Here is a 20284-nt window from a genome sequence, read left to right as displayed (position 1 = left end):
CGCATATGAGGACATTCGCAACCAGCACAAAGAAACTTTAAAAGTGAATAGCATTAAAGACCTTTTCAAAGGACCAAGACTCCTCAAGGGGGCCATTTTACTTATGCAAATTCACAACAAAAGGGACAGCTTGGAAAAATCACATCAGACTAACTACGAGTTTTATGTGGGTCCCTTAGGCTTATGGCCTCGTGGACATCATTAAAAATCTTTCATTCATTCATTCACAACAAAAGGCACAGCCTGGAGAAATCGCATCAATCTAAATAAGGAGTTTTATGTTGGTCCCTTGGGTTATGGCCTCATGGATGTCATTAAAAATCTTTAATTTCATTACATTCAAATCTTTGACAATGACGACCGCATCTTTTGAGGAGAGCTTATCAATACAACACTATGCAAGCAGTTGCTCAATGTGGGGACATCAACACCATTTTTTCATGAACTCTTACCTCGTTTACATTGTTGCATCTATGGGATCCTTCTCAAAACTTTCAACTAAAGGCGATCGGCTTCAAGTTCCACTTTGGAGCTATTACAATAAAATCACATTGACACAGAGCAAGTATCAATACAGGAGAGTCCAAGATGCATTTTTTGGACATTTCAGGTGTCAGTTTGATAAACAAGTGATCAATTTGGTGCTATCTTTTTGCAGTTTCCAACTTTCACTTATTTGAGAGTTGGCTATTTCAAAGGAGAACCATATACTCTGTCAAGATATGCTACTGATAAAATTATTCTTATGGAATTAGCCAAACAGTTGACGGAGGTTCAAGCATACCAGAATACTCAACACAGGCCACAATTTGGTATCACTACAGCCAAGCCCTTGGTTATTGGTTAGTATATGATCAATTCGGTCTACAAGGTGAAAAATATGGAGGCAGAACTTCATCTTATCACATTAAAGAAGTTCAAGGCTAAGTATAATTTCAATTACCGAGGTATGCATTCAAAGATCAAAAGAACATTCACCTTTGTTCATTGTATAGAGGACATGTGGATTGATTTTCCCATAGAGCTAGATATCATGAAGATAGATTATTGCAGGCTCACATTGCAACAAATCATTGATATTAACATGATTGAGATCCCACTCAATTCTCATGTTAAAGATGATGACAACATTCTTGATTCAAAATACCATCGGGCTGATTTTGACAAGTAGTGTCATTTTCCCATGCAGTAGCAACAAAAAGAAAGTGCTTCTATGTTTGATAGATTTCAATCCATCTTGTTTAATACTAAGAAGTGGCTGAAAACTAATTGCCTCAAGAGAGTATATCCTAAGCTCGAAGTAGATTGTGATAATTTTGGACCAATTGGTAGGACAACTCGAGTAGAGATCAATCGATTGAAACAGAGATCATGTGCAATGTGGAACAAATGGGATATAATATCCTCACTGAACATGACAACTTGGTCATGAAGGAGGAAATAACTTTAGAGTATAAAATCAAAGTTAATGCTGATCATGATTTTCAAGGATTTGGATTACACGTGATGAACAAGTTTGCTACATACAAATCAATAGCAAAGCGCCTATGGAATTTTCTTTCACCAAATTACAAGGTTATGAAATCAGCATATGTCAATGTAGTCAGAATTGAAGCAGTATCAAAGACAATGGAAATTGTCATCGGTAGAAATTGTGTATCGGCCGATGGGTCCCTTCGGAAAGGAAATTGTGTATCAGCCGATGGGTCCCTTCGGAAAAGAAATTGTGTATCAGCCGACGGGTCCCTTCGGAAAGGAAATTGTGTATCAGCCGACGGGTCCCTTCGAAAAAGTTCTTGTTATGCAGCCGACGAGTAAATAGTTTGTAGTGGACAATGTATCTGGCCGACGGATACCTTCGGGAAAGTTCTTCGAAAAGTATTTATAACCCCTTCAAGAAGCATTGTAATGAGAATATCGGATCATATCTTATCATGGAAGCATAATGTACTGTGGGCATATGCGAATAATAATAAGAGTTTTGTTGGTTGCTGTTCATGTTCATATTCATTATCTGTGTGCAATTCTTAATTAACCTGTACGGTAAACATTTGGCGTCATTGCCCGATGGACCTGGTACACAGGCAAGCGGATATGAATTAAATGCCGAATCAATTGAACAAAGATAAGAGTAAGCTGAAGGAAAAAGATGACATACGCGTTGCGTAGGAAAATTTAATTTTGTCTCACCAAATAGAGTGTCGAAGGAGATTTCAGAAGATTCCCAACCGAAACAAGAGCGCAGAAGGATTGTTGAAGGAGACTCGACAACGGCTTGATTTGGTGGAAGAAGCGAGGGAGGAGTTTCTGAACCTGCATACGCCACGGGAAGAGAATCCTAACGGAAGGAGATCAACTCGCACAGCTCGGAATGCCGAAGGAGCATGAGCATGGAGTGACCTCTTCGATCGAGATATACTTCCGGAATGAATAGCTTCGGTTGACGAACCCTCTTCTTCACCAAACAGCGCGGGTGTTGAAAACAGTGCGGAAGTCCAGAACAGTGCGGGTGTGCAGAACAGCGCGGGTGTTCAAAACAGCGCGGGAGTGCAAAACAGCGCAGGTACACAACAAAACCCTCGACATACAGTGATAATGGCAGGTCCGAAGGAAAAATTGCCTAAATTCGATGGTGATGAAGCAGCTGATCCCATTCGACATTGTAAAACATGTGAAACGATCTGGAGGGCAAACGGCATAACAGATACAAACGAATGGATCCGACAATTTCCCGCTACCCTACGGGGTGTTGCGATTGATTGGTTTACTGATGCTGATCCACAGAAATTAAATAGTTGGGATAACAGTAAGGAGTTCATCGCAGAATTTCAACTTTTGCGGGATGATAATGAAATTGTAGCGGGATATTCAATACCAAGCAAAAGAAGATTGAAACAGTACGGGTCTTTGCTAGGAGATTGAAGGACTTAATCAGTAAAATGGAGAACAAGCCGGCAGATGGGCTCCAGAAAAGATGGTTCATTGAAGGCCTTCACCCGAAGCTGCAGAAAAAGATGAAGATCGTGCCACCATCAACATACAATGAAGCATACCTCGAAAGTGACCAGAAGACAAAGAAGAAGAAGAAAAACAGCTCGTCCGATTCAGAAGACGATGCATCTTCAGCAGCAGATAGCAGCGATGACGAAGAAAGCAATAAGAAGGTACGGGCCCTCCAGAAGGAGATGATGCGGATGATGAAGGAATTCAAAAACATGAACAAGGAGACTAAGGGCAATGACCTATGGTGCACGGAGTGTAAGAAAGAAGGCCATACGAAGGGATCCTACCTGAAAGATCAATTTTGTGAAATCTGCCAGATCTTGGGACACTCGGTAAAGGAATGCCCTTTCAATTTAAAAACAAGGACACCGCAGCAAGTGTTCCTGTCACAGGAGGCATCCCCGTCAGGAGGGAACGGGAACACCAGTACGGAAGGTGCCACATCGGGCGGATACAGAAACAACCTAGCTCAGTCAAAATAACAACAATAGCAGCAACAACAATACAGGCGGAAGGAGTCGAATTCAGTATGATGCGAATGGTCGACCGATTGTTCAATGCCGCGCATGCAATCTGTGGGGTCACTTCGCCCGAGAGTGTACAACGGCGAACACACCGAAATTGTTATGCAGATGGTGTGGACCTGGTGATCATGAAGATGCTAGGTGTCCGAAGTCGGGAGTAAACTTGATCACCGTCATGACAAACGAAGAAGAGGTTTTGGCCATCACACAGCAGCAAGCGAAAGTGTACCCCGACTCGGTGGAAGAAAAGAAGAGACTGGAGGAAGCATGGGTAGAGATCCAGAAAGCAACACAAGCAGAAACGACACACCTGAAGGACACGCTGAGTACTTCCGTATGAAACTGCGCAGAACAGAACATTGTACAGAAAATTTTGCAAGATGAGATACCCGTCAGGATAAGTGATTTGTTGCTCACTATGCCTCAACTCCGATCAACACTCACAAACATCGTTCCCATTGCCCAACTACCAGGAGAAAATGGAAGGAAGCAGGAAAGTGGAGCAAGTGCAGCGGACAAAAAAGACAAGGAAAGTGGCACAAGTGCAAAAGATCCGATGTTGTTAGCTCTTTCATCCGGACGCTATCCGGCGGTTGTTGAAATGGGCATTCTCGGGACTGTATTGACAGAAACAATTGTGGACGGAGGGTCCGGTGTCAATGTGTTTCCTGAAGACACTTGGAAAAAGTTGGTACAGCCGACATTATGGCCGCCTACATTCCAGCTGCTAACGGCCGATCAACATGGAATCAAGCCATTGGGAGTCCTGACAGCACAACCAGTGATGATTGGAACACAGCCATTCCTGTTGGACTTTGTCGTGATCCCACTGAAACGGAGAGGATATGATGCCATTCTGGGCCGAGGGTGGTTGATACAAGCCAAGGCAAAACACGATTGGAAGAAAAATACTTTATCATTTGAAAGCAAAGGCCGCAAGTATGTCATCGATCTACACACTCAGATGGTTGGAGAAGAAGCTTTATCGTCGGATTTTGAAGGAGAAGACGATGAGAGGAGGCAGAGTATGGAACCCGATCAGGAGGGAGTCCTACGATTGGAAGGAGATGACTATCTGGATTCAATAAATGGTCTTTACCACTGGCAGATAGAGGATTACGAGCTCTTTCCAAGTTGTAATATGCTAAGGATCGACGAAGGTAAGAAAGAAGAAGGAAATGAATGTCCGAAGGAACACAGAGAAGTCGAAGGAAGAAATGAATGTCCGAAGAAACACAGAGAAGCCGACGGAAGAATGAATGTCCGAAGGAACATGGAGAAGCCAAAGGAGGAAATGAATGTTCGAAGCAACATAGAGAAGCCGAAGAAGGAAACGCGGATATGACTGAAGCTGAAGGACAGAACATACAGTACGAACCCAAAAGAAGGAAAGATTCTACTGTACGACTGCGCAAGAAGAAAGTATTATGTCAAACCACAAATATAGCAGAAAGGTATCGACGGCAAGGAAGACACACGATACGATCTGCACAGGCAACAAAGAGGAAGGGTTCAATAAAAGTTGTAGCAGTACAGAATGGAAGTGTTATTGACGAACAGAAGGGGCAGCTGACGGAGTCCATGGTACGGAGCTTCGGGAACAAACTAGGCGATATGGAGATGACACAGAACAGGCGTAGCAGGTTTCAACCAGGACAGTTGGCGTTGAGGTATGATGGACGAAATGAGATCAACCCAGGCAAGTTCAGAGTTAAGTGGGTCGGACCATATCAAATTCGGGAAGTGGGTGATAATGGAGTAGTAAAACAATGGATGCTAGACGGAAAGGAAGTTGCCGACACCGTGAATAGATCAAAGTTGAATGTCTGCCATGAAAGAAGTAACGCACCTCCATGGACGAACAACTGAGAGAAGAAGACTGTAAGTACTGTACATATGTAAATATTGTACATAGTTGTTCAAAAAAATTAAACCAAAAAAAAAAAAAAAAAGAGAAGAAAAGTACCGTACAGTTTCTGGAAAGTACCGTACGATTTCTGAAAAGTACCGTACGGTTTCTGGAAAGTATCGTACGGTTTCTGGAAAGTACCGTATGGTTTCATAATTGCAAGGGACAACACCGTACGGGTTCTCATCTAAAGGGAAATGGAAGTAACGTATGATTTTTCATATTTGAAGGAGGGTGTACGAATTTCATGTTTGCAGTACGGTTTTTAAAGCCAACGTATGGATTTCATGTTTGCAATACGGTTTTTAAAGCCAACGTACGGATTTCATGTTTGCAGTACAGTTTTTAAAGCCAGCGTACGGATTTCATGTTTGCAGTATGGTTTTTAAAGCCAACGTACGGATTTCATGTTTGCAATACGGTTTTTAAAGCCAACGTACCGATTTCATGTTTGCAGTACGGTTTTTAAAGCCAACGTACGGATTTCATGCTTGCAGTACGGTTTTTAAAGACAACGTACGGATTTCATGCTTGCAGTATGGTTTTTAAAGACAATGTACGGTTTCCATCTTCAAAGTTGGTGTACGGTTTTGCTGTGGGATGGTTTTTTCTTGCACTGTACGGTTTTTAAAAGTTGCACTGAAACCATTGTACGGATTTTGATAGCCTCAGAAGGTTAACGTACGGAATTTGGAGCCAATTTTGTTATTTTCCATCGTACGGATTTTGAAGAATTGGTGGGATATTGCAGTACGGCTTTTCCAGAAGATTGAAATAGTGAAGACGCCTTCAGAATTGTTTCATCAAAACCCGTGTACGTGGCAGCTCCAGGAAGGAGGCATCCATATGCAATCAGCAGACAGTGTCAAGATTGAAGCCGTACGGATTTCATCACAGAAGGGTGACAAGAGGTTTTCTAAACAAAAAAAAAAAACAACGATAGAATCAAGTTGCTCAGAATGAGTATTAGATGATGCCATGGGAAGGGGAAGCATCAGTAATTGCCAGAAAGAGTGTAGAATCGGCAGAAAATGACAGAAATGGTGTGTTCCGTGCAGTTTTGTGTGGGTTTCGGAGTGCTAATTTGGTCTTGGCGGCGAGGGGCGCTGCCCCTAGACCCCGCCGGGGGCGTTGCCCCCTGGACCCCCAGTCGTGGCGAATATCAGTCGTGGAAGTCTAACCAGTTGAGAAGACTTGGAGCGGCAGGCATGGAGTGTCTGTGTATCAGAGGCACTGAGAGTAGGTGTTGGCCGTGAGGCTGTCTTGGTGGATGCGTAGAGAACTCGGGAGGAGCTGATCATCTAGTTGGAGGCAGTGCAGCGACACTTGGTTCAGTGTACTCGGAATTGGAAGGCAAAAGCGGCACAGGTGGCTATCAAGGTCAGATGTCAAATTGGCTAAGGTGACAGTGTTGAAGACCAGTTAGTCAGTCAATGTATTTTGGTTGTTGATTTGTCTCAGAGATTTTGTAATAGTCGTCAGGAGACGACTTTTCTTTTTGGGGGGGATGATGTCGTCGGTAGAAATTGTGTATCGGCCGATGGGTCCCTTCAAAAAGGAAATTGTGTATCAGCCGATGGGTCCCTTCAGAAAAGAAATTGTGTATCAGCCGATGGGTCCCTTCAAAAAAGAAATTGTGTATCAGCCGACGGGTCCCTTCGGAAAGGAAATTGTGTATCAGCCGACGGATCCCTTCGGAAAAGTTCTTGTTATGCAGCCGACGGGTAAATAGTTTGTAGCGGACATAATGTATCTGGCTGACAGATACCTTCATGAAAGTTCTTCGAAAAGTATTTATAACCCCTTCGGGAAGCATTGTAATGAGAATATCAGATCATATCTTATCATGGAAGTATAATGTACTGTGGGTATATGCGAATAATAATAAGAGTTCTGCTAGTTGCTGTTCATGTTCGTATTCATTATCTGTGTGCAATTCTTAATTCTGATTACACGTGATGAACAAGTTTGCTACATACAAATCAATAGCAAAGCGCCTATGGAATTTTCTTTCACCAAATTACAAGGTTGTGAAATCAGCATATGTCGATGTAGTCAGAATTGAAGCAATATCAAAGACAATGGAAATCTAAGATCTTCATATAGTACGTGATTGCATCGCCAAGTACAAGGCCCTTCAGAAAATCCCTAGGATTGTTGCATCTTTCTTCTGTCTTTTTCTTTCTTTAGTTTTCATGTTTGTAGTTGGAGAGAATGAATTGCATGAAATTATGTAATTAATGTAATTCGATTGCATATCCTTATGACATATAATCCAATAATTTCTCTCACCTAGTTTGATTGGGTCAAAGTTGGTTGAATTGCTCCCACTTTTTCCTACACTTTTTTTCTCAACTCCTTCGCCTATATAAAGGAGTGTCCTCCCATTGTAAAAATCATCTTTTGTTGGTATGCAAGAAAACTCTGAAGAAATTGTGCAAGCATAAACTTGATTGTGTAGTACTATTTTGGCTAAAAAGTGAATAAAGAAGCAATTGGCGCTGAACTTTGATTGAGTGCAATTGTGATTACTAAAAATTGGACGCTTTGACTGTGATTTCTATTTGTCTTCTTTGATTCATGCTTTTATTGTTTGGTTTAAATAATTCAGCATAAAGAGTCAAGATACAATTGGATTCGAAGCTTTGACTGGAAGAGACTGTGGTAATACATAGACTAGGAGCTTTGATTATAGCTTGTATTACGTTCTTAATTCACGAAAATAGTAAGAGTTCTTTACTTCTGGATGTCTTTGAGCCCCAATAGTGAAGGTTATTCTTATAGAATAGATTAAGACCGGACTTAGAGCCAAACCGGTTACTCTTTCAACTAGCCTTGGAGTTGGTGTTGGTTTATCGATATCACTGTTTCAAGCTTTAGATAGAAGTGTAGTTAGAGATTCCATCTTGTCCATTACTCACTCTACGGGTAAGTGGTTTCTTTCCTGAGTGTTAAGAAGAAAGAATATTGGTAATACCCTTTCAAAATCTCCACTTCTTGCTTACCTTGAGTTGATCCAAAGAATGATGAGAAGGTGGAACCTTTCCTATAAGGTAGGAGAGACTTTGTCCCATACGTTGTGGCTGGTCATCCTATTTTGCCACTGGATTTTCACAAAACTGTCAGTTGAAAAATTTCCACCCAACAAACACTACACAAACCCGATGAATTATACATTAATGATAGTCAACTAAAGTAGGTAAAAGTGGATTCAAGTCAATAGTTAATCAATGTGTGTCATAAGAAGGCATAATGGTAAGTCAATCGGTAGCAGATATAATCAACACCAACAATTTAGAGAGGCAGCAGTTAGTTATGCTATAAGGGATACGATTAGTGGGAGAGATAAAAAGAACATTAAAAGGCCATCACCTAAGAGTAAGGCATCCAATATTAATATCAACAGATATGAAAGTATGGTCTGAAGAAATTGAAAGTAACGACGTATGTGAGATTACAAGGAGTAATTCATTAAATATAAACTGTAGCAAACTAGAGTAATTCATTAAATATAAACTGTAGCAAACTATGGCAGCAATCAATATATCTAAAAACAATAGTCATGACAAACATTGATTCATTCATAATAATAAGAGCATATATCCTTAGTGTTAATATGCTTCAAAAGATGTTTTGAAACAATGATATTACTAAAGAGTTAATAACTAATCTAAGCAGCGATTTTAAGATAGTTGATTGGTTCAATGAGATTCCTTATCAGGTTCTCAGATTGATATTAATATCTAGACATAAGGATTGCAGGCCCAAGATAACCTCCATCATTTATTACATTTGAGTTAATAATAATGAAGTGAATATTCAAGAACTGGATATTGTTACTACCCAAATTCATTTAGAATATAAGTTTAGCAAAGAGAAGTCTCTTTCAATAAGAAATTTGTCCCAAACCTAAAATACTACATAAGGGGAAATCACATATTCACCTAAGCAATCTAGTGTACTTCATGAATAATGGGTTGCCTCTCAAATCTTTATGGTCCAAACTTCAGCACACCAAAGGTGAAGATGGATAGAGTAGTAATGGCACAACAAAAATCTTATGGGATGGTGGCAATGGCATGGATTAGATGCACCAAAGTTGAGGACACTTGCCATTTGCCTCCACTCACAAGTTTCTAGTTCTTCTACTGCAGAGAAGAATTGGTTTACATATGGCTTTATCCATTGCATCAAGAATAATAAGCTTACCTCATACAAGAAGTTGTGCATGGTGCTCTGCGAGATAGAGATTGTCAGACTGTAGAGTATCGATAGAGTCCAGCTTTACAGTGGGAAAGTAATCCTGAAGATGCTGCCCAACTTGATGAGACGGCCAACAAGAAGGATTGGTTAGGTATCTGTAGGATGATGCAAGCTTTAAGTTTGAGGCGCACAGTTGCAGTGGCACTAATTTTGATGAAGGTTTAGGGGCAGCAGCATAATATCTTGGTTTTATTTTTGAGTTTTGACTTTAAGACTTGAGTCTTTTGAGAAATTTGGTATTATATGATACATTGATGCAATGATATAGGATATGATACTTTTCATTTGATGAAAGTTGCAGCCTTCGGGAATTTTGATATTCCTTATTCATGCATATTGACAGTGTTTTCAGATTCAATGAACGTATGAAATTGAAATTTGAACTCTCATTTCAAGTGTCAACTCAATTGATATGTATAATGCATGTGTCTATTATCAATGATTTTACTTTTATCTATGTTATCGTATGAATATATTTGAAATTTTATATATATATATGCACATGCACACGCACACGCACACACACACATATAATTTTCCTTAATTTTTATATACCACTCCCCTCTGCCATCCCTGTCATTCCCTAAAATGGCAACAAAAACAGTCATGGAAACCCATTTCCCTGTCCGCCCATGCTGAAAACTCAAGAGTAATGCAGCAATGTCCCCATTACTTGCAGAAGAAATGTTGAACTAAAGTGTAATGAACAAACGTATTTTCAATTTTTATGTGTGACCAGTTGTGTCCAACAATTATACCAACCATAAGTGCTTCCCATTTGTATTTTTCCCACTGGCATTGACAAAGCTTACCATTAATGAATGGCAATAATAAGAGCACAAACATTGACTTTGATACAAATGAAAATGGTTTGTATTTTCCAAAATTTATATGCAAACATGTGAAGTATGTGTCTGTGCATGTCTATGTGGTTGTATAATTTTAATTAAATATTCCGAGTAGTTTTACAGACACAAAGTAATAGAATACAATGCAAAAAAGGAGACAATTAATGTCAAGTTGATATATATTGGCAGAAACTACAAACACATTTTGATATTTTATCCACTGAAAAATTATGAACTAGAACTTAATAGAATGCTACGAACTTCAAATTAGTTAATGTGTTGCATGTTTCTCTCGGTATCTTCCCATTGTAGATACCATGGAAGAGTACAGAAGAATTTTTCACTAATTTATATCGTAAAATGTATTTCAAAAAGAAAAGCATTTGTTTGATTTGAACTAGGAAAACCACCTGTGTAATTCCAACTGGTCGATCTCTCAAGTGTGGGTTTTTAAGTACTTCAGTCTGGGCATAGAAACAGTCCACATCCTGCACATAGAAACATGGAAGAATTTACTTGTAATATAATTTTAAAAAGGATCTCAAGAAACATATGTTGTTCTGGCATTGTGTTTAATAGTCCACATAATCTTTGAAAAAATTATTTGGTAACCAATACTTTGACAAAGGATTCATTGTTTTTGATAAATCATCAAAGAATATACTCAGACTACTGAAAGAAAAAATATCTCAAGAAACTAGTCTTGGCCTCGTATTGTGTTTAATAGTCCACACAATCTTTACAAAAATTATTTGGGAACCATTACTTCAACAAAGGATTCATAATTTTTTCTATTTTGCTCATATAGCATTACAATCAACCTCCTAGAAATCCAAGAGTTTCTATGAAGTTGATGAGAAGTAGGTTCAAGTGATGAACTTGGGCACCCCTTCTCAAAGATAATGCAATGGCTAGGAAAAATCAATGCCCAATATGATCATTCCCAAACAGTAGCCTTTCACAAAAATGATTGATTTCTCCATAAAATTAAACAACACAATATTATTAATTTCCTACAATGTTTGTTAAAATACAACTCAAGAATGCATAAAATGGTGATGTTATTCATAATATACCCCATGAAGGTTATACATTTATGTTAACTTTAATGTTCATAATCCCATCATTCGATAATGACAAGTGAACTACACTAAGATTCAACATAAGCACTCAAACATATTCAAAGTAATGGATGCTAGGTGATTCCTATTCTTGTTCTAGTTGTTGTTCATTTTGTCCCTATAGCCTTCATGTTGTATTTGGGATTCATTCCAGTTTCTACAATTGACTCTCCTATTATGGCAGTCTTGAACCAATAATTTAACTTCCCTCTCAAATCATTTGAAAGTTCTCTTAGCTACAACCTTCTACCAGGTCAAAAGTGATCTTCATAATGATTTGTCACAAGGGTTGATGAAAAACAATTGAGACAACCCTTACATAATTGAAAGATAGGAGATAACTCATTTTAAACATTTTGAAGAGAAGGTTCAAAATATTCTTAAGGCTTTTTTAAAAAAAAGGTTATGGATTTTAAACATTTTGAAGAGAAGATTCAAAATATTCTGAAGGAATTCAATAAGAAGGTTATGGAGTAGAATTTTTCCAATATTTGGCCATCTCTAAAAGTTCATGGTAATTCTGTACCAGGGTACGAAATTATTGAAAGCAAAAAAGCATAAAAAAATGTGTGTTGTTTATTATCACAGTTGCACATCCCTTTAAAGAATTTTTATTTTTCTTAATCAGGAAGGATCTTGACATATGGGTACCAACAGGTTTTACTAAGTAGAACATAAATTTTGATCTAATTACAGAAATCATTTGGACTTTCTCAGTTTGTGGAAAAATCCTGCATCTTTAGTGATGCAAGGTCTTACTAACACCTTGGAACACAAATAGAAAATGCACTGTTCTTAAAACAAAGAGAAGAATTCATCATGTGCACGATGCATGAGGATAGAACTCAACCAAGGACTGCTGGAAGCTTCGGCGTTGAAATTCTTAGAAGGAACCAGTGCAGAACTTGGACTACGAAAAGGTTCCAGTTAAATGCAAGTGGTGTCACTGACAAGAGAGTGTGAACTAAACTAAATGCCATGCAAGATGAACCAGAATGAAGTTGGCCTATGAGATTAACTCGAAAGCAGGTGGAGTTCAAGAAAATTAAGTAATGGAGGACAAAGAGCAGACAGGAAATCAAGTGAGAACAAATTTCAAGACTGGAATACATTTTAAGAGTGGGATCAAGGAAATCTCATCTCAAACAAAGAAAATTGAGGGAAGGCACAAGCTAAATGTAAAAGAGAAGCAAGCAATACAGATATTAATATCTTCCAAGTAGCAAAACCTAAATAAGCCATAGGAGAGAGTACAAATTAACTCAAGAAAAACTTAGGTTGGTAGAAAAGCATCCTGCTCAAAAATATTGTAGTAGTTGGAGATGTACCTTCTGTAATATCCCCACGTCAGAATACTTTGATCTTTTCTGACTCTAGTTAAAATCAACTCAGTAAATCTCAACAATCATAAATGAAGCCGGGAACAGATTTCATTGCAAGTGTAGTATTGGAAACAAGCCAAACAATAATGCATACGAAAGCCAATTAATCCTTATGCAGAGATAGAACTTCTGGAAGCTATCATTAATGAAACATAAGTGTGATAATGATATATGAAACCTTTATAACTACCAGCAATATCATTATACTGCAGCACAAACAAGCAATAATTTCTTTATTTGAATGAATATTTCCATAGTTGCCGATTCGGGCACAGAATCGGATCCGCGGATTTGGGGATTTTTTTTTCCCAATTATGATTCGTGGATATATATATATGTGTGTGTGTGTGTGTGTGTGTGTGTGTGTGTGCATTATATATACTAAAAAATAAGAGAAATATACATAATTCTAAAACTAAATCATTTCATCGTATGCATCTATGAATCTAGTATACTTGATCAATGACATTGATAATTAATCTATTTTCATGATTATAAAGAAAATCAACACATTCACATTGAATTACTGAAAGTGAAAGTTTGTAACATTCAAAATATAGATCATTAAACTTAAAGTTTGTAACATGATTTACTCATAAAAGAGTCAAGAGTCAAGACTAAAAGTTTTTTATTTAATTATCAAATGGATTTTCAAGAAAATCCGCATCAGAGGGGTACTGATGAGCTGCAAGTACTGCATCTGTATCAGTAGAGGAACCCAAAACACCAATAGTACTAGTAGAGGGGATTGTTAACTCATAATTGTCCTCCTCATCATCCACATCAATCAAAGTGGATCTAGCAAGATCCCGAATGGTCATATCTAAATCAGGAGTCTTGGGTGCTACATCCCAAAGCTTTTCAGGCCCCTTCTTGTACTTTGGATCCTTCCGTGACAACAAGCACAAATTGTTGTGACAGAACACAAGGTCTTCTGATTTTTTTGGAGCCAACCGGTTGCGTTTGACTGAGTGGATAAAGGAGTAAGTACTCCAATTCCGCTTAGCTGCAGAAGAGCTAGCAACCTAAAGAGAAATTAAAAATTATCAATACAACAATCAAGATAAATAAATTAAATAATAAATTCAAGGAATTAAGAGTGTTAACCTTAAGCTTAATTTTACAAACTTACTTGGGATAGGACCTTTATGGAAAAAGGTTGGAGGTATGTGAAGGCTTGCCTACGAAGGTACCACCATTTGATGGCACCCATCCTGCTTCGGTCTGCTATGGCAATAGGGAGGAAATCCTCATCTGGGTTGAAGGCAGCAAATTCACTCCTCACAATTGCCCCAATCTCTTGATCTTGGAATATCTTAGCTAGTGCCTTCTTATACCCATCTGCAACCTCTACATCTGTACATGGTGGCACTCTACCTGGAAGGTGAAGTACCTCTGCACTATAACACCTGGGGATAACAAAAGACAATTGAACACTATCAAATATCAATAGCACAAACATTGGATAAAATAAGCACAAGCATTTGATAAGAACTACAGTACCTCAAGGATAGCACATATGCAAGGAGGTGCAAAGGTATGGTCATCTTGTTCCATCAATGATGAACAAGTTTTTCCACCTTCTTGTAAAGGGTGTCCTCAGGATCATTCTCCCTCCTCTATATGACCTAGGATATGAAATATGAATAATAATTATAATTAGTGAATATGTCAATTTAAACTTTAGAATTTAGATATCTCTCAAATAAAAAATTCAAATTGTTGTAAAAGAGCATAAAACTTACCAATTTAATTTTTTCCAGCATACTATCCATGGAATCATAAATCTCCCCAAGGCATGGCTCATCACTGTCTGCGAAGCGAAGCATTGCCATTATTGAATTGGTGATTTCCAACACATAACTCACAAGACCCCACCAATCCTCATCTAGTATCATTCTTCTCACATTTATGGCCCTTGTTGTATTGGAATTCTTCCAAATGCCCCATTGGGGGCTAATGACCATCTGTTTCAATGCTTCTTTTACCTTCACAAGTCGTCTCAAGACGATTGTGTGAGAGGCAAAGCGGGTTTCAGCAACCTAAGAACATATCAAACTCAAGTTAGTAATACATTTAAAAATTAAAACATGTTAATGTAAACAACAACAAAAATTAATAATTATGGAATCCAATAATATTCAATTATATAATAAATATACAAATTTACCTTCAATAACTCCAAGTCCGAGAAACTCCTAAAAATTGCTTGTGACATGTGGTGACTTGTCACAAACATTTGAATCTCTTCACCTTCCTCATATATCCTTTTCATCCAATCTAGTTCGGCGCCAATTGCTTTCATCACTAAATTGATAGAGTGGACGGTGCATGGTGTCCAAAAGATATGATCATATCTAGACTCTACAATTATCCCTGCAGCCCTGCAAACTTTTCCATTGTAAGTGACCACTTGGACAACATTATCAGGACCCACTAACTCTATAGCATCAATGAGAATGCGTGAAATAAATTCCGCATCTTTCACTTGCCCTTCACAATCAACTGCCTTCAAGAACATTGCCCCCTTAGGGCATACAGCAATAACATTGATCAATGGATGGTTTCTACAATCTTTCCACCCATCCGAAATAATAGACACACCCGATTGAACCCAAAAATCTTTTATTGGTTGAAGTTGAGCCTCTACATATTTCCTCTCATCATGTAATATGGTAGTGCGCAACTTCTCATAACCAGGCAGTTTGTAACCATGGGGTGCATCATTTACTGCTTCCACCATCTCCCTAAAATAAGATGATCTCACAAAATTAAATGAAACACCATTTGCAATTAAACAACGTCCAATTTTGTGATCAGCAATGTCTCTCTTTTCATTTTGGAATGCCTTATCTAGTGGGCCTCTCTTGCGGGTGAGTGGAGATGGCTCTTCATCTTCATCATTTGTAGTTGGCATAGGCAAAAAAAGATGAGTTCTTGTGTTTGTTTGATCGGATGATGGTGTTGGCAAATTTGTTCTTTTGGAAGCACCACGTTTTGCTTTTGCAACTGCTCTATCAACATCCTCTTGCTCTTTTGCTAATGATGCTATTTGTGCAACTGGTAATCACTTCTTATCACTACCCAGACACATGTTAATTCCTTCACCCGCAAGGCCCAACAAATGTAGTTTCACTCGGGAATAGGAGCTTCTATGTTGTATGTTGCAAAAATTACATTTCCATATGTATGCCCCACCTCCAGGACATTGTGCAGTTCTTGTTGTGTGTCTCCATAAAGGAGACCCCTTATCAATTTTGAAGCTTGGTGATGTAGCCCCACCCCCACCCACTGAGCATTGACTACTCATTGTTCTATTCTTGCAATCTAGAAAAAAAAATGAAAGAAAACCATGTTTCACACTCACACAAAACCTTGAAAATTTGGAAAACTAAAAATAAATCAATAATCTATAAAAGAACTCAAGAATATGTTTGAAATGCATACTTTAAACACTTCTTACAAGGTATTTGGAGCTCCACAACCGATCTCCTTCGAATCCAAGCTCTTTACTTCAAACTAGCAAGTATGAGAGAGCAAAATAGAGAGTAAAATAGATAGTAAATGAACTTGCATTGTGATTTAGAGGGTCGTTTTTAGGGTTTAGAGCCTTTAGAAAAAAAAACATTAAAAAATGGGCCTGGGCCCACTTTTTTGCAATTTCTTTATGACCCTGCCGCGGATTCACGCGGATCCGCATGTGGATCCTTGAGGATCCGGGCAAGACCCATAATCCTGCCTATTCTGACGGATCCATAGGCAAGATTACGAATCCTCAAGGATCCATATGCAAATCCAGATCCGAATCGAAGGGTAAAGTGACGAATCCGGTAACTAGGAATATTTCTTAATTGGTCTGCTTATATGATAATACAGCACTGAGAGACACAATATCGGATTTGTAGAGGATTTTCCGTAGTTGGAGCAATGATTGTCACAATCCTTTCTGTTTAGAGCCTATAAGAATAAATATATGCCAATGACTTGTCCTTATAAAACCAGAGTTGTGACAAAGATTTCATAATGATTGTTGCCAGCAATTATAAGCAATATCAAACCTTAAAGAGCAACAGAAGAGAATCTAAATCCAGATTGGTCATATGTGAGTGATCAACACATCAAAGACAGCCAACATAGACCCTGAAACAGTTCCAAGTCAAATATCAATGGCATCTAATGGCGATCCATGTGAACACATTCCAAGGAAATGTGGATTTCATCCCCCAATCCCAAACCTACAGGGTTTTTGTCCTCAAGTTAATTGAGCCAAAGTCCAATGCTCCAACAAGAAGTACAAATCAGAAACTAGAATGATTGATTAAAATGCCTCCTCTGTAATGTCCCCATTTTAGCTCGCCATGGCTTATGTTTGGGTTAGCCTATCATTGGCCCTCATAGGCTAAGTCAGATGGTTAGAGGGTTCTTAGTTGGCAAAGCAGGAGGCTCTTTCCCTTCCAAAGTATTGAAACATACTAACTATTTATAGTAAGTGACTATATCAAGAAAGTCAGGATTTCTAATTATAGCAAGGTACCTAAACGGGCTATGTTTGCAATGTCAAGCCCTAACACCTTTTGCTTGAGCAGAAATTTAATAATTTATAGTAAGTCAGATTTGCACAGCTGCTATCTTTTGCCAGGCACCTATACATTTGGCATTTGCAGTGGATATCTAGATTCTTGGTTAACTTCTTGGAGGAAATTAATAGCTTGATCTCATGTTTATTGATAAAGTGGCACTTTATTAATAATTTATTCTTAAAGCTTATTATAAGGTTTATATAGTAAAAGGGGCCAAGGACATCATTAATGTACATTAAAAATGTCACTAAAAGTGGGTGCCTAAATCAAGAAGGATATGATTTTATATCATAAAGTCAATTGTGCAACAAATGCAAAAGCATCTAAGTCATTAAAGTGACTTTTGAGGTTAGTCTCATGGATCAAACCTCATGAAGGAATTATAAATGGGAATGATTGTAGCTTCAATCAGATGATTCCAATCAATGAAATCAAATGTTTGAATGGCCTATAAGCATTGAACATTTGATTTCTATCTTTCACTATTATTGTCAGAGTATTATTTTATTTTATTTTTGGGCAAAAGTGAAAAAAACACTATATTTTTTTATTAATAATAATAACTTGGTTCAAAAGAGCTCCAAAGAGAAAGAACTAGAAAGAAAACCCTCATTAGTTACTCATATAATACAAAAGATATGTTTTCAAATTCATAAAGAAAACCAATTCTAAAGGAGCAACCAAAATTGATCTTATGATTGGTCATACAAAATGCTCCAACTCCTATTAAAGTATTCTAATCTAGTTATTAAACCCAGGGCAAAAAAGGATGGCTTAATCCAACAGCCTTACAAAAAAGCCCCGAAATACAACTCACATATAGAAAGTCTCTTTTACAACTAATACATTGTATGCTAATTATTAAAAACCAGTCTCCAAACTATGTACCTACTGCACATTCATTGATTTTTGCACCTTCAGAATGGTAGGTCTAATCAGCAACAAGATGGGTATTTATCAAAACAATTTACACAATTCTTACTGCTCTTGCCACCTGTCACCCTAGAAAATCAAGAAAGCGAAGTCTTGAACAACTAGGAAGCAAAACTAATGAGGCAACCAAAGATGATAATTATCATAACCATGAGAAAGATAAGCTTTTTCATGTGGAGCTCCAACCCGGTATCATATCCCTAAGAAATTGACAAAAAACAATTTACAACTGCAGAATGCCCAATGTATGCATAAGTTTCAGCACCATCTCATTTCATTGATCTACAGCTTCTGATTTCTCAGCTGCTCTAAACTTCCCAAGATGGCTCCAAACACGTCAGGGCAATACTTCAACTTATCCTATCCAACACACACACGGGAGACTATCCCCAAAGATAGTTTTGATGTTGCAGTAACAACATTGCTTGAATCTGGATCACTATATATATCTTGTGTTACTAGTTGATTATAATCGGATGAGTTTGTTAATGTTGATTGTAATTGTGGGGCTATAGGCTTTCCAGCAGCATATGTTGTGTTTTGCTCCGTTTGAGGGAATTACAATTCATAATAAGTCAACTCTTGGTTCCAATGAGCTCAGATGAATTAGAGGAGTTGAGTGATGCTCTTAGCTTTTATTTTAGGCTTTTGGTTTGGGCTCCAAAAATCTTGGAGGGAGTGTCTATTTATAATAAGTTACCACATCAAGTTCATTCATCATCTTTCTTCATCAGGATCATTCTAGTGTTGTCAGATTTCGATTCTAATGCTTCAACAGTTGTTTTTGGAAGACGAGTGAATAATTACTATCATTCATCTAAATATTTTGAGGTTGTTATCTTTGTTGGTGTTGTATGTTGGTCACCTTGGTATAATATCTTGTTGGAAGCGGGTCGAAAAGTTTTAAATTGTGGGCATAAGAAACAGTGGTCTTGTGTGTCAGAATATTATGTTATGGTGGAAAAGGTCAATTTTGGGAGCCAAAAGCAATTAATAAACAATATTATAATGGCACTTTATTATATTTTAATGCTGTTGAGTTTATTTGGGAAACATGTGCCATTTCGAAATCATAAATATGAGCCCATTTGATAAGAAACAAATCCAATCATTTGATTATCTTATTTTGCTTTGTCGTCTTTGCGACGTTTTCGTAAAGTTCTAATTTTTTGTGCCCTTGTTGAAGTATAAGGGTTTCGGATCTACAAATGAAGTATTGTAGATTCAACTCTAGGAAATATTCTAAGATTGCTTGGCAAATTGGGCTGAGGTATACACTTTGCCTATTCTCCTACTGTCATCTACTGTTGGTAAGGAGAAGTTTGTTGTTGGAGATTGTTAATGACATTATGAGAGTTTCTTTGGTAATTTCACATCAACCTGTGTATGTTGTTTGGGAATCGATCTATGCATGTTTGGGTTGTCGTTTTTATTGGGGAAGTCACGAATTTGGTATCTAAAGACATCTACAACCCATTTCTAGGCCAAGACGTCATTCATAGCAGGTTGGAAGCCATTCTCCAAGGCCTGCGATTTCTGTGATTGGTATTTGAAGCCTGTGTTTCATTTCACATTCTAAGGGCCACTATAATCATTTCATTTTCCTGTAAGCTACAATTGGCCCTAGGAAAGCTACAAGCCCACGTTTATCTAATATACATCATTTTCCAAGTTCCTCTATATATGAAATTTACTTATGCATTTGTATTTGTTTAGTTGTC

The 20284-nt window shown here is 37.9% G+C and overlaps 2 protein-coding genes across 7 annotated transcripts in view; both read right to left on the bottom strand.

The window, feature by feature from the left end:
* The window catches only part of LOC149543414 (uncharacterized), a 198315-nt gene that overhangs the window by 139672 nt on the left and 38359 nt on the right, over nt 1–20284 (bottom strand). For all 6 annotated transcript variants that reach the window (XM_089798205.1, XM_089798204.1, XM_089798201.1 and 3 more), the window contains one exon: nt 10958–11035. Coding sequence is in view for 2 of the 6 variants with exons in the window: in XM_089798201.1 (XP_089654327.1) it covers nt 10958–11035 (78 nt within the window). In the remaining 4 variants the exon portion in view is untranslated. The remainder of the gene's footprint in view (nt 1–10957; nt 11036–20284) is intronic.
* On the bottom strand, nt 13662–15092 carry LOC149543416 (uncharacterized). Its single transcript, XM_089796288.1, has 4 exons — nt 14796–15092; nt 14554–14678; nt 14183–14459; nt 13662–14075 (listed from the first exon to the last, which is right to left on the bottom strand). The coding sequence occupies exons 2-4, from the start codon at nt 14595–14597 to the stop codon at nt 13683–13685; spliced, it is 714 nt and encodes a 237-aa protein (XP_089652414.1). The 5' UTR covers nt 14598–14678; nt 14796–15092; the 3' UTR covers nt 13662–13682.

This window comes from Cupressus sempervirens, chromosome 8, assembly GCF_028749045.1.
Source record: "Cupressus sempervirens isolate cs-2001-9-10 chromosome 8, ASM2874904v1, whole genome shotgun sequence".
Classification (NCBI taxonomy): Eukaryota; Viridiplantae; Streptophyta; class Pinopsida; order Cupressales; family Cupressaceae; genus Cupressus; species Cupressus sempervirens.
This window is presented reverse-complemented; position numbering and strand designations above follow the sequence as displayed.

Excerpts from the sequence above, each read along its gene's own strand:
- LOC149543416 (XM_089796288.1), bottom strand. The coding sequence starts at position 14,597 with ATGACCATACCTTTGCACCTCCTTGCATATGTGCTATCCTTGAG. Across the intron at positions 14,460-14,553 it reads GCATATGTGCTATCCTTGAG|GTGTTATAGTGCAGAGGTAC; the intron begins GTACTGTAGTTC and ends TGTTATCCCCAG. Across the intron at positions 14,076-14,182 it reads CCATAAAGGTCCTATCCCAA|GTTGCTAGCTCTTCTGCAGC; the intron begins GTAAGTTTGTAA and ends ATTTCTCTTTAG.